Source organism: Rhineura floridana, chromosome 8, assembly GCF_030035675.1.
Source record: "Rhineura floridana isolate rRhiFlo1 chromosome 8, rRhiFlo1.hap2, whole genome shotgun sequence".
In the NCBI taxonomy this organism is placed as follows: Eukaryota; Metazoa; Chordata; class Lepidosauria; order Squamata; family Rhineuridae; genus Rhineura; species Rhineura floridana.
Window position 1 is genome coordinate 80,696,526 of NC_084487.1, and position 13,846 is coordinate 80,710,371.

At 40.9% G+C, this 13,846-nt stretch overlaps 1 protein-coding gene across 2 annotated transcripts in view; it reads right to left on the reverse strand.

The window, feature by feature from the left end:
* Nucleotides 1-348: 348 nt before the first annotated feature.
* The window catches only part of ANO6 (anoctamin 6), a 102,642-nt gene continuing 89,144 nt past the window's right edge, over nt 349-13,846 (reverse strand). For both annotated transcript variants that reach the window (XM_061639893.1, XM_061639895.1), the window contains exons 18-20: nt 9,088-9,290; nt 8,610-8,715; nt 349-6,070 (exon numbers count right to left, since the gene is read on the reverse strand). In XM_061639893.1, the coding sequence (XP_061495877.1) occupies nt 5,864-6,070; nt 8,610-8,715; nt 9,088-9,290 (516 nt within the window). In that variant the 3' untranslated portion in view covers nt 349-5,863. The remainder of the gene's footprint in view (nt 6,071-8,609; nt 8,716-9,087; nt 9,291-13,846) is intronic.

Below are 13,846 nucleotides of genomic sequence, written 5' to 3' on the forward strand. Positions count from 1 at the left end.
GCGCTTCTTGGGCTTCGCCAACTATTACCGCCGGTTCATCTCCCACTTCTCCGAACTCACCACGCCCATATCAGACCTGCTTCGAGGCAAAGAGAAGTTTGTTTGGACCAAGGCCGCTCAACAGGCCTTCCGGCGCCTCCAACACGCCTTTACATCTGAACCCATCCTCCAGCAACCCGACCCTACCTGACTACATGTCATGACCCTACATGCAACTACATGTTCAAAGTTATGAATCATTTAAAACTTGCAGCCTGACAAAAGGCATTAACAAACACCCTTTGAATAACACTCATCAGCAGATTATTCAGTGTTGTTTGAAAAAGGGGGAGTCCAACATGAAGTAAATTACATTATAAAATTAACTTTATTACAATGATAAAAAAGAAAAAACTTCCATTCAGAACATAATTAGAAATATTTCTAGAGAATGTACAAAGATGATTTTTTTACTCGGTAAATACTTATAAGCCATGGCAATCCTCTAAAATATTTATTCCAGCTTGATCCTCCAAATGCTGGACTAGCACATCTTGCTGTGAAATGCCTGGGACTTGGTGCTATCACAGTTACTGTCTGTAGTTGGCAAAATAACTTGAGTATTACAGTTACATTCAAAGCTAATATATCACTAATGAAAATAATTAATCCACAACACAGTCTATCAAACTTTATTCCTGCACAATCTCCTTCTAGTTTCTTGAAGTCACATACGAAAAAGTCTTGCACAGAACCACTGTAAAATGTACAATATCCCTACTGGTGGCTCATCTCTCTTTTTAAACTCCATTTAAAAATTATTATTTAGCAGTGATCTAATCAGTTTGTCATAATTATCAGTTTTCACCATTATTGGCTTACCTAAGTTAATTAATTTTTTTAAAAAAATATTTGTCTTACAGAGCAATCCTATATGTGTATAAGTAAGCCCCATTGAGTTCAAGGGATTCGCTCCCAGATAACAGAGCAATCCAACTCGGGAAGCCAGCAGAAGGGGAGATGGCACAAGAGAAGCCAGTGGGAAGGTCTGCAGCATCCAATTGCTGTTTGGAAGCCTTCGGGCTGACTGAATGCTGGTTCAGCCGGGAGCTGTGTAGAGGGACCGGAAAGTAAAAGCCAGCTCTCACAAATATGTCTGCTGGGGAGTAAGCACTCTCCATTGACTTCCATTGTAATTATTTTCTTAGCTCAACCTTTTCCCCCGGCATAACTTTTGCCTGGATCTAGACCTGCAGGAGCACTCTGAACATGAGTTAGATATGGCCTAAGTTCCCCCCCTCAGCCCCTCCTTCGACACGACCCCAGAATGCCCTTTTTTCAGGCCTTCTTCAGGCTCCCTTCCTTTGGGCTGGACCCCTGGCTGAGCTGGCTGGGTCCTGGTTCTGCCATGGCTGAGCCAGGATGAGGGTCTTCTGCTGGTGTAGCCAGGAACCAGCTGGCACAGCCAGGGGTCTGCCATATCCAACTCCCCTCAGCCCAGCATAAATAGCAGTTGGATTGCGCCCTAAGTGAGTACAGGATTGCATGTTGTATGTAGTGCAGTATCCAATGGTAAAGAAAAGGATCCATATATAGGGCAGGATGGTCAATCTAGACCCAAAAAGTAGCCTTATGGTTTCTGGAAGAAACTTTCACCCCCTTTGTTCATGCATCTCAAGGGAATCTTGCCTCACACTTCATGTACTACATATAACAATGTGAATGAAGACTAATTTATCATGTTTAAAAATAAGGCTGAAGTTTTTTAATTTGATTTTTATTAATTTTTATTGAAACCTAAAGGATATTTTGTTGAGCCTACCATGTTGGCTATGATTTTTCTTGTATTTTTTGTAGTTCGTTTTTATATGCAATGTTTATATTAAATGTTGATATTAATGACATTCTGTTGAGTTATCAATTGTATTTTATAGATTGTATTGTTATTACATTTGCTGTTTAAGATGTTTAACTTAGGTTGCATACTGCTTAGAGTGTCATTTAAATACAAGTGGCATATAAATTGTCTAAATAAATAAATAAATCACATGATGACTATGATATCATCAAGTGGTGCCTTGTATGTGCTAAATACCCATCACAGATCTAACTCTACAGGAAATCTTTCATATCAGTTCAAACACATTGCACCAATTGTTGTGTGTTAGTTCATCAAGTGATGTACATTAATATGCATGACAGCCCAGACTTGAACAAAGGCAATATTCCATTGATGTGAACCTCTAGTTTATTGAACCAGCTTTCTGCCGAATGGAATTTTAGACTGAAATCTGTGAAACCAAATGGTGACTTCAGTTTTTAGAATATACTGAAATTTTAAAATGCATATAAACAGCATTTATAAAAAAGTCACTGAATCCAAGTCAGAGTAGACCCACTGAAATTAATACACATGAAGAATCTACGCCCACTGATTTCAATGGGTCTGCTCTGAGTATGACTTACATTGGCTATCAGCAAAAATATATGCAGCATAGTGTAGAAGTTTAAATTATTGTGTGTCATGGTCAGTGTCTGCATAACAAGTGGCATACTCCACAATCTGGGGGACAGAAGTAAAGTATCAGGCAAACAGGAAGTATTGAGAGACTGTTAAGGAATGGCATAGCAAAGTAGAGACTGTTATTTCAGTTCAGTGCCTGGGATTTTTCTCTATATTGATAGCCTATCTGAAAAATTATACACAGTGCAACTTATTTTTCAAGCACAGGACTGTACTCCATAGGCATCATAGTTATAATATACATATTATATACCCTAACAAATATGTCATGCTGCATTGAAGGAGATATAATGAAGTAGTAGTATGGAACATTATCTCTATATAAGTATTATGTCAAGATTCTTTTCTATTAACATGATTAAAACAAAATCAGTTCATTAACCAGCTTTGCAACTCAGTACTTCACAATATATAATCTTATATAAGTAAACAGTTATGGCTCTCCTAATACATATATATTATATGTAAAGTTAACCATATTGTCTCATGGCTGATACACAAATAACCAGTGAATCAACAGCTCTTACAAGTAAGTTTAGCCTCTTAAGCCAAATGACAGAACAAGTCATCAGTGGTCAGGGTTTCAAGCATACTCAATCATCATCAATACATTTGTCTATTCCAATTTCTTGGAAACGCTGCTTAATAAAGAAACCATTACTGCCAAATACTCAAACTTGATTATACCTCTATTTGTAATCTTTATTAGATCAATCAGAAACTTTGCAAAATCAGTTGGTATAAAGCATCAGCAAATGCTTTTAATGCTCTGTGAAACAATGCACCCCTTACACCAGCAAGTTGTTCTTGAACCAGTGGTAAAACACTGTAGGCTACAGCGATGTCCAGATATAGTGATCAGTACACCCTGTTCTAAATATTCATTTGCTGGTGACACAAGCTATTTCTTGAGAATAAATAGAGTATGGTTTCCTCAGATGGCAGATTATGGTGGTGAGGATCAGTGATGGACTGTTAAGAAGACAGAGTTTTCTGTGTCATGTGATCTACTTTGTACCCCCTAAGCTACCCTGGTGCCCCCCCAGGTACAATGGAGGATGCTGTCACATTGCCAGTGTTGAAGTAAGATTCAACCCACCAGACTGGTCACCTTCTGTACATGGAATGGAAGGGTGCACCAAATTGTCCATCACCTCAGGTAGTAAAATTTATTGAGCTGATTCTGTTAGAATGCACACATGCTTATGTTTACATACACACAGACATAAATCAAGTGATTATATACACAACCACATGGAAATATATTTTCTTCTATGTGGTTGCATGCCTATGTTTATTATCACTTGATTGAAGTGTGTGTGTGTGTGTGTTTGTGTAAATACCCATGGGATTCTAAAGAGGTCAATAGAGACCATACTCTCTTGTTGTGTTGGAAGTTGTTCTATGTCAAGATCCAGCTTGGTGAACACGTGCCCATACCCAAACCTAGATCTGCATTGTATGATCTTCCACTCAGCATTTTGGAGCTCAGTGGTTTAAGATATAAGCTGGTGCCAGAAAAGCAGCATGCAGCATTAAGGGCTGATAATTGGGCCAGGTTCCTAGTATTTATACAAGGCTTGGCTAGTCCAGAAGAGTGATGGTTTGGAATAGGCTCAATCTTTAAAAACTTCCTTGAGCAATTGGAAGAAGTACATCTGGTTTCAGAGAGTCTGCTCCCAGCTCCCAGTGTTAATGTTTGTGTGTTGATGCTACCAAGTGCATATAACACACTGTATTGTTCCCCAGACTTGCTTGGTTCCACCTGCTTTACACCCATCCCATAGTACCAGCCATGGTGGAGAACTATGTTGAAATTCAACTGTGCTCCCTCCTCCCTCAACAAATGCACCAGGAAACAAAAGAGGGTTTTAGATATGAATGGCAGCAATAACAACAAAAAGTATTTGCAAGAAAGAATCAAGAGAACGGATTGACCCATATAGAGAACACATTCATACAACAAAAGGATGTTTGGTTAGGGGTGTGTAAAACAGCCTTAACATACTACAATTTGGATATCTTTAAATGGATTTTTTTGCACTGTTGATGAAGTTCCATCCCAAGTCCAAGTTTCATAAATAGTACACCTTAAATTACTATGCACTCTCAAAGGTTCTACAGATATTAATGTTTCCTAACATTGTAATGCACTCCGGGGGCATTCAATGTGAAATTAAGCAGAGCAAAAAAAGAAAGAAAAAAGAAGGGGGAAATCAAAAGTGTACTCTCTTCTGTGGATCATCCATCCTGCAGAGATGCCAGTGGCAGTATGGCCCTTGCTATGATGGAAATCCCTTCATATTATGTTGTATGCAGGAGCAGCCAATGCAGTGGGCGGTGCCTTGCTGCTGCAATCCCAGCCATCATGTTGCTGCCACTTAATAGGATGGAGGACGGTGACAGCGAGATTGGCACACCAGTGCACAGAGGCACACCAGTGGGAACACTGGATTTGCTGCACCAATGTGCTTCCACAGCCCCAACCTTACTGCCACCCTGTTCTATCCTTGCACTGCCCCATTAAGCAGCAGAACACTGCTGTCGGGAGGGCAATGGTGTGGCACTGCCCCATTGCACTGGCTACTCCTGGTTGAACATTACTGTTTCCCCCTCAATATACATCCCTTCAGGCTTTATGGGACAATGTGGTTAACACAACATTGTGGCAGCAATTGTATATCACGGTATCAGGTATCATCTTGCCATTCTCCCCTTACTGTCCTTTGGATTGTCATTTTGCTTTAATTCAATAGACATTCATTGTGTGCCAACTATATCTGAGAAGTGGAGGACTGGGATCACTCTGGCTAGTCCCAGCCCTAAGCTCTATGCATTGATAACTTCTGAACAGAAGCCTACGTACACACACTCCGCACATGTAGGCTCCATATGCATGATCTGCCAATACATGGAGCTCAAGGTGGAGCCAGCATGGGCAATCCTGTTCCCTATCCCTGTGATTGTGTCTGTTTCTACTCAGTTTGACTGCACAAAACTATTGATAATGCTGGATAAGGCAATCAAAAGAATTTAAAACTGGCTCAAATAAGCTATACAGTTTTTAAGACAAGTGGTTTGGTTTCTGAGGTTTTGTTTGAACTGAATAACAGATCAAATGACATACAGCTGGAAGGCACACCACAAACGTTTAGATTAAGGCATTCCCTTTTTAGCAGCATACAAAAAGCATGGTGAAATACTTATCCACTCTGTTAAACTTGTTTATGAGCATTCACGTCTTCCCTTGCAATTATGTTCTACTACGTCTTTGGTCCAATCATTTTGGTTTGTTTTGGTTGAAACATTCACACATGACTAGCAATCCCACTGGTCTGGCACTGTCATTTTGGCAAGTCTTTAGTCATATTTAGGTCGGAGAGTGCTATCTGCTCCTTTTAATATTTTGTCTGCAATGTTCCCCATATTTTTCTTCATATCTTTCAGAGGATTCTCATGCAGGAGTGTCTGTATTAGATATTTCTCCCGTTTAATTTTGCTCTTGGTTTTCTTTGACACATCTGGAATGACGTATGATATAACAAATTTCACAAAGTAGATGATATGCTGGGTAGGAGGGAAAAGTGAACATAAACAGAGTCAGCTTCTCAGAATATATAACCATTATTAGAGGCAAACATTGCCTGGTTATTGACTTTTGTCACAATTTGGAAGTATATGTGCACTCAGATGGTAGACACATGAGTCTCCTCATTCATTTCAACAGAGGGATCCAATCTGGAGAGACAAAAAAATGTGTTCCCAGGCTAGTCTGCTCTACTGAATTGAAAGGAGACTTGTTTCTTGAAGAAGTCTGCCAGTTGCTAAGAGAATTTCTCAGAGCATGCCCAGGTGGCAATTCTTTTCTCTCTGGGCTTCATGCTTGTCTGCTAGTAAAGTACCAGTCAAACCACCATTTATCTGTGCCATCACAATGTGCCACCTGCCAAGCAGACCACACAGTCTGTACAATTTGGACAGGGAAGGACCAGCACTGGGAGCAGACTCTGGGGGGCAGCAGCATCCTGGCTTACCATTTACCCCTCGTGAAGAAGCTGTATTTTCCTGAGCTAAAAGTTAAATCTACGAATATATTTATGCTATGGACAATGGTTGGTAGGCAAACAGTTAACTGTTAAAAAAACCTATGCATTTTTGCTTCCGCTACAGTCACAGAGAGATACATAGCATATACAGTCAGTTGGCACTCTGCCAACTGTCGGTTAAACTGTTGCTAATAATGCAACTTGTAAGGTTTCAGTTGAACTCTACCTTAATATAAGAGGTAGGAGGATTCCAAAGAACAGGTTATGCTCACTCCATTCAAATCTATTGGACCATGATTATAGGGCAATGAAGGTTTGGAATTCTATCACAAACAAGTTGGTTAGCCGGAAGGTCCTGGCTGAAGGGAATATAAGGCCAGCCAAGTGCTGCACTGTTTGGAGCTCAGTCTTGGAAGGACTGTGAAGAGGTTCAGTAATGGACTTTTCTGGAAGAGAAGCCTGAAGTGGCAGTGGGGGTGAGGAAGGGTGAGGAGCCAACTTGGAAACTCAAATTATGTGAGCAAAGCGCTATGAATGTCTGCAGGAGAGGTGTATAAGACAGAAGCAGAACCTTTGGGAGAACTAAGGACAGAGTGACAGTGGGTTGCAGTGGAGCTGAGGAAGTCACTAATTCTGGAAGAGAGTGAAGGGTTCTGGTGAAAATCGCACAGCTGAAAGACAACCAAGGGGAAGTGAATCCTGACCAGAGAGAAATCTTCAAGTGAACCCCTGAACAAGCCTGTGAGTTATCCGGAGTGAATTAGAAAGGGCAACTGGCTATATGGAAAGGAACTAGAGCAGCCAGCTCGTCATCTTTAAAAGCAACAGTAACTCCACTAAAGTTTATGTAACATCTATTTAAAGTAACAGTAACATCCTTAAGTAATGGCAACATCTTGCATCAAATATTAAACCCAGCGACGTAGTATACATTTTGCCTGCACTAATCATATTGTTATATTAATAATAATCTCTAATAAATTATAAAATCTTTCTTCAACATCTAAGTATGAATCTCTGACCCATTTTGTTCCATGCTTATGCCCAGCTTCCATAGTTGTAAAAGAGTAAGAGGCAAGTAAGTGTCAAAATAAATGGTGGCCGTGGAATGAGAAAGTGGTGGCGGCAGCTGGTGGGATAAAACAATACCAGGGTCATAATCCATGATGTGGAGGTTAGTAGGTAAGATGTAAAGGTCTAGGTCATCAGGTCACACACACCTTCAAAATTGCTGTTTTCTCAATATGTGAGTGGCAACTGCAAAAAGTTCTGAGCAAGACCCTTTGAGCGGGCTTCCCCCAGGCACCTGGTTGGCCACTGTGAGAACAGGATGCTGGACTAGATGGGCCACTGGCCTGATCCAGCAGGCTCTTCTTATGTTCTTATGTTCTTAACGGCTCCTGTTTTTCAGGGCTTACTTGCAGCAAACAACTAGAATGGCAGGGAGAGATTGTGGTGGGGCTTAAACATCCTCCAGTTGGCTTAAAATAAATGGCTAATAAATTAAAAAGTGAATTCACAAATGTTTTATTTGCCTTTTCCCATCTCAGTCTTTAGAAAAACAGTTTTTTTTAAAAAATGGCATCCAAATTCTGCTCAGTATTTGTTCATCCTCCACCCAAGAGGCAAAAAAGGCAGAATTGGTGGCACTGGGCAGTTGAAGGACATTCATGAGTATTTCATTGTGCACAAGTGTTCACAATCTTCATTCATTTTCCTTCACAAATGTACATATATACTAAAACATACGCCATTAAGTAAAGCTGTGTCAAAACCACTCTGCCAGTTTTGTTTTCATTTAGATCAGAAAAATCTGCTTGCTGTTTTTTTTCTTAACCACCCTAACAATTCCTTGATTTTCCTTTGGAATGCATGAGGCAATTTCTGAAAAATATGCTAAAGGAGAAGTTGCACCCCATTACATGGGTTGGGGTGGGCTTATTCGAGGTATACAGAGGGACACTAGTGCAGCCTTAGGGGAAGGAATGGAAGACACACACTGCAGTGGTTTCTAATACCAAAAAAATGAAGAAATTCAATTCAGGAAGAAATATACTAACCTCCATGACAATGATGAATGATAATTTGGCTGCAATAACATGCCAGTAATAGATATTGTGTTCATATTGATGTTCATGCCCAGGAGGGTATCGGAAATCCCGGTACCTAACACAGTCAAAGACATTTAAGCAATTATTTCAACAGTCTCTGATACACAGTATTTAGGCCAGAAGGGGGAGCAATATTTGTCCCTTTCTCCTGGTATTAGCAAGATATAAGCAAGATTGTAAGCAGAATGAACTGTAGATCTAATCAAATCCTGATAAGTTAGATCCACTGAAAAACATTATTTAAGCTTTATATTATGTAAAATAATCAGAATTAATTTGTAGACATTAAACACTATATTTTAAAACATCTTCTCTTTTGATAATCATTTGCTATTTACATTGTGGAACAGTTCAATCTAAGTAAAGACATGCTGATTTTTCAAAAATATATATAGCTTAGCTATTTTAAATGGGAAAGTAGACTTGCCTGCATGTCGTCTGGTTGGCAAATCTGGGAAGAGCAACTGGCTTGCTTTCATTTCTGAAGTCTGACACAGCAAAGACGGAAAGTGTGTTGTTTATGTACCCCTTCATGGTGTAACTGCTGTGACTTCCATAGGGAGGGACAGAAAATGACCAGTAATAAACCAGACGTGGAATCATATCAGATGTAAAAGCAATTATCATTGCCTACATTTGAAAAAAGGGGAAAATGAGCAAGATTTAACAGAATCTTGATAGAAGTAAGTCTTTGTCTGTATCTTCCTGTATGTGTATTATTGTACTAAACAGAAGTGCATCACATCCAGTTTTCTCTGGTATCTGGCTGACATAAATCTTGGGAACCATTTCCATTGTCGTTATTATTGTGCCTACAACAGGTTACGCACAATGGTCTGTGTTCCTTGGTGAAAGGGTGGGATGTGAACAAAAGAAACCAAAACTCCAGAGCCAGTGTGGTATAGTGGTTAGAGTGGTGGACACCAGGGTTCAATTCCACACTCAGCCATGAAGCTTTTTGGGTAACCTTGGTCAGTCACAGTCTCAGCCTAACCTACCGCACAGACTTGCTGTGAGGATAAAATAGAGAGAGACGAAAACGATGTATGCCATCTGGAGCTCCATGTAGGACAGGTGGGATATAAATCCAATAATAAAAAATAAAAACTTCCTTGAGAGAATACCACACAATGCATCCAGAAAACTGTGGGTGTATTACCCTAGTAACATTACAGAAATTACTATAAAAACCTGGTTTTAGATACGATTAAGAAACAATCATCTTCGTGATCATATTATTCATTTCTAGTATCGCCCTAGCATCAAAACATTTCCCCACTTTCCACATGTATAATAATGTTGAGTTACACCAAAACATTGTTTTATTTATTTTATTATTTATGATTTGATTTATATCCCGCCCTTCCTTCCAGTAGGAGCCCAGGGCAGCAAACAAAAGCACTAAAAGCACTTTAAAACATCATAAAACAGACGTTAAAATATATTAAAACAAAACATCTTTAAAAACAGTTTTTAAAAAAGCTTTTAAAACATCTTTTAAAAAAAGGTTTAAAAAAATCTATTTTTAAAAAAAGGTTTAAAAACATATTAAAAACAATCCCAACAAAGAAGCACACTGGGATAACGTCTCAACTTAAAAGTCTTGTTGAAAGAGGAAGGTCTTCAGTAGGCACCAAAAAGATAACAGAGATGGTGCCTGTCTAATATTAAAGGGGAGGGAATTCCAAATAGTAGGTGCCACTACACTAAAGGTCCATTTCCTATGTTGTACAGAACGCACCTCCTGATAAGAAGGTATCTGCAGGAGGCCCTCACCTGCAGAGTGCAGTGATCGACTGAATATATAAGGGATGAGACAGTCTTTCAGGTATTCTGGTCCACAGCTGTATAGGGCTTTGTACACCAAAACTAGAACCTTGAACTTGGCCTGGTAGGAAATGGGCAGCCAGTGCAATTCTTTCAGCAGTGGGGTGACATGTTGACAATACCCTGCCCCAGTGAGCAGTCTTGCTGCTGCATTTTGCACCAGCTGCAGCTTCCACACCAACCTCAAGGGTAGCCCCACATAGAGTGCATTACAGTCATCCAGCCTGGAGGTTACCAGTGCATGGACAACAGTGGTCAGGCTATCCCGGTCCAGAAACAGCCACAGCTGTCTTACCAGCTGAAGCTGGTAAAAGGCACTCCTAGCCACTGAGGTCACTTGAGCCTCTAGCAACAAAGATGGATCCAGGAGCACCCCGAGACTACAGACCTACTCTTTCAGAGGGAGTACAACCCCATCCAAAGCAGGCAACTGACCAGTTATCTGAACTCGGGAACCAACAACCCACAGTGCCTCTGTCTTGCTAGGATTCAGACTCAGTTTATTGGCTCTTATCCAGCTCACCACCAAGTTCAGGCAGAAGTCCAGGGCTTGCATGGCCTCTCCCCATTCAGTTGTTACAGAGAAATAGAGCTGGGTATCATCAGCATACTGCTGACACTTTGCCCCAAATCTCCTGATGATTGCTCCCAAGGGCTTCATATAGATGTTAAACAGCATGGGGGACAAGATGGTACCCTGTTGCACCCCACAGCACAACTGCCAGGGGGCAAAAAGACAATCACCCAATGCTATTATCTGAAAATGACCTTGGAGCTAGGACAGGATCGGAACCACTATAAAACAGAACCTGCAATACCCATCTCACCAAGTCGGACTAGAAGGATACCATGGTTAATGGTATCAAAAGCCACTGAGAGATCAAGTAAGAGTAACAGGGTTGCACTCCCCCTGTCCTTCGCCTATCCATCAGGGCAACCAAGGCTGATTCAGTCCCATAACCAGGCCTGAACCTAGTCTGGAATCGGTCAAGATAATCTTTTTCATCCAAGAGTACTTGCAATTGCTGCACCACAACCCTCTCAATCATCTTCCCTAAGAAGGTGTCTTGGAACCTTGTTTTGGAATTCACTGTAACTTATTTGCTCTTTTACACTGCTTTTCTTTCTCTCCCCCTGCCCCCAGGATTCTTTTCACATAAACTTTCACCTCTTTTAAAATGATTTCCAGATGTGCTATAGCTGTGAGGACATACACAGGAGAATAAATTCTTCCATGCACTCTCTAAAAGGAAACATTACACCCCCCTCTGATCAGTAGACTGATTTTTAGAGTATCACACTAGAAAAATAGTCTGATTTCCATGTTCCAAGACATAATCACTTTCCCAGTTACTCCAGAACAAATGGAACCTGGCCTTAAGATTGGCAACGTTCAGTACAATGAAGTCAGCTATGCTGCATGCACTGTTAAATCCCAAGTAGTTTTGCTCAATATCCACATAACGCTCTGTTTCTTTTGCAGAGCTAATACGCAGAGTGGAAAGAAATGGGACTTACTATAAAAGAAGAAGGGCATCAACAATTTTAGGGAAAGTTTAGAGAGCCTCTGTTGCTGGCTGTGACTGAGAGTCTTCCTGGACCACTGTACAATTTCAGTGGATATTGTTACTAAGGCTGTCACATAATTAAAGATATCTGAATCATTTTAAACAATTGAACTTTTAAATGAAGAAAGTATCCGTTCAGGAGAAAAAAAAACATGTGGTTTCTTTTTAGATGACTTAGTAGTGTTACATCAGGCATCTCAGAAGAGGCATTCACTCCAGTGTGAGAGAAGGAGGAATGCCTCTTTTAGTATGGTGCCAACCACTAGTCATTTTTGGATGCTAAATCTGCCCTCATCCAGTTTATTTGGCTGGAAACTCCCACTGCAGAGTCTCAGCAAAGTTTGTTGAAGTATGGTTAGCTGACCTTGTCCACTTAGGGAGAAAGAGAAAGCAAAGGGCATACACGTGTTCTTGGGCCAGGTCAAACAATTTATAACACAATAAACAAAACAGAATATACTTGAAAATACAACCATCCTTCATCTGTTAAATATATCAGAATAATCATGTAATGGTTCACAAAGAAATATCTCAGTTACATAATCTGGGATGAAACCAACTACCCATTCCAAACTCCCATGGTCACCCTGATTTATCGAGAGAAGGACAGGGGGAGTTTGACCCTTGCTATTCTTACTTGATCTCTCAGCAGCATTTGATACCATATCCTGAACCAGCTCTATGATGTGGGTGTTGGGGCACTGTTTTACAGTCATTCTGATCTGATCTCCAGGGTTGGTTTCAGATAATAGCATAGGGTGATTATCTCCTGGGCCCCTGGTAGTTGTGCTCTGGGGCGCTGTAGAATACCCTTCTGTCCCCAGTGCTATTCAACATCTACATGAAACTGTTGGGAGCCAATCCTAAACCAAAGTCTAGGCTACCATCCTGGACTCACTTACCTGGAAGTAAGCCCCATTAAACACAAAGAGAATTATTCTGAGTTGACACGTATACTGTAAGTTAACTATATAGTGAATTCTTCATGAGTCTCTGGTCTTTAGCTTCTGCAAAGCAGGAGACATGCCTAAGCCTGTTTGCAAAGTTTTCACATTTGCCTTTTAGGGGGAGGCGGATCCTGTAACATTCACCCACACTTATTGTGTAGTAGTATTTGGAGAAAATAACTTCTAGGTACTACCTGATCTGAGGCAAACCCAACACAAGGAAAATTCATCCTGGTTGTGATGGGCAAACTATGGTGGTTCCAAGTAGGGATGGGATTCACCCCCTGCTGATTTCATCCACCCTGCCCACACACTCCTAACATCACTGAGAAGGAGGAGGCAGGAGAGCAGAGGCCCTCCCCAGGTGGAAGGATAGAGCGGCTGCCATGGCAAAAACCTCCTGGAGCATGGCCTGACTGTGGAGGAGGAACAGAAACAGAAAAAGGAGGTGCCACACTGCAGGGCAAGCAACAAGCTGAAGGCTAGGATGGGTGAAAAATCTGCTCAATTCTGACTACAGAGGGCCACAATCAAGCAGATATTCACCCATTGCAGCCTTCCACCCAGGAAGGACCCCTTCTCTCCTGCCTCCTCCTTCTCCATGATGCTAGGAATGAGTGGGGTGGAGTGGATTGGGGGTGGGGGCGAATCTTAACCCTAATTCCAAGGATTAGAAATAGACAGAAGCAGGAAAAGCACACTAAAAGAGAGGGCAAAACAGCAGCTCTTTAGAACCTCAGGGATTCCTATTGCCTGGTATCCGAACAACTTACTTATCAATCACAGCTCTGACTTCACTCATTGGCTAATAACATTGATAGGCAGGAGCAGTCAGACTGGCTCA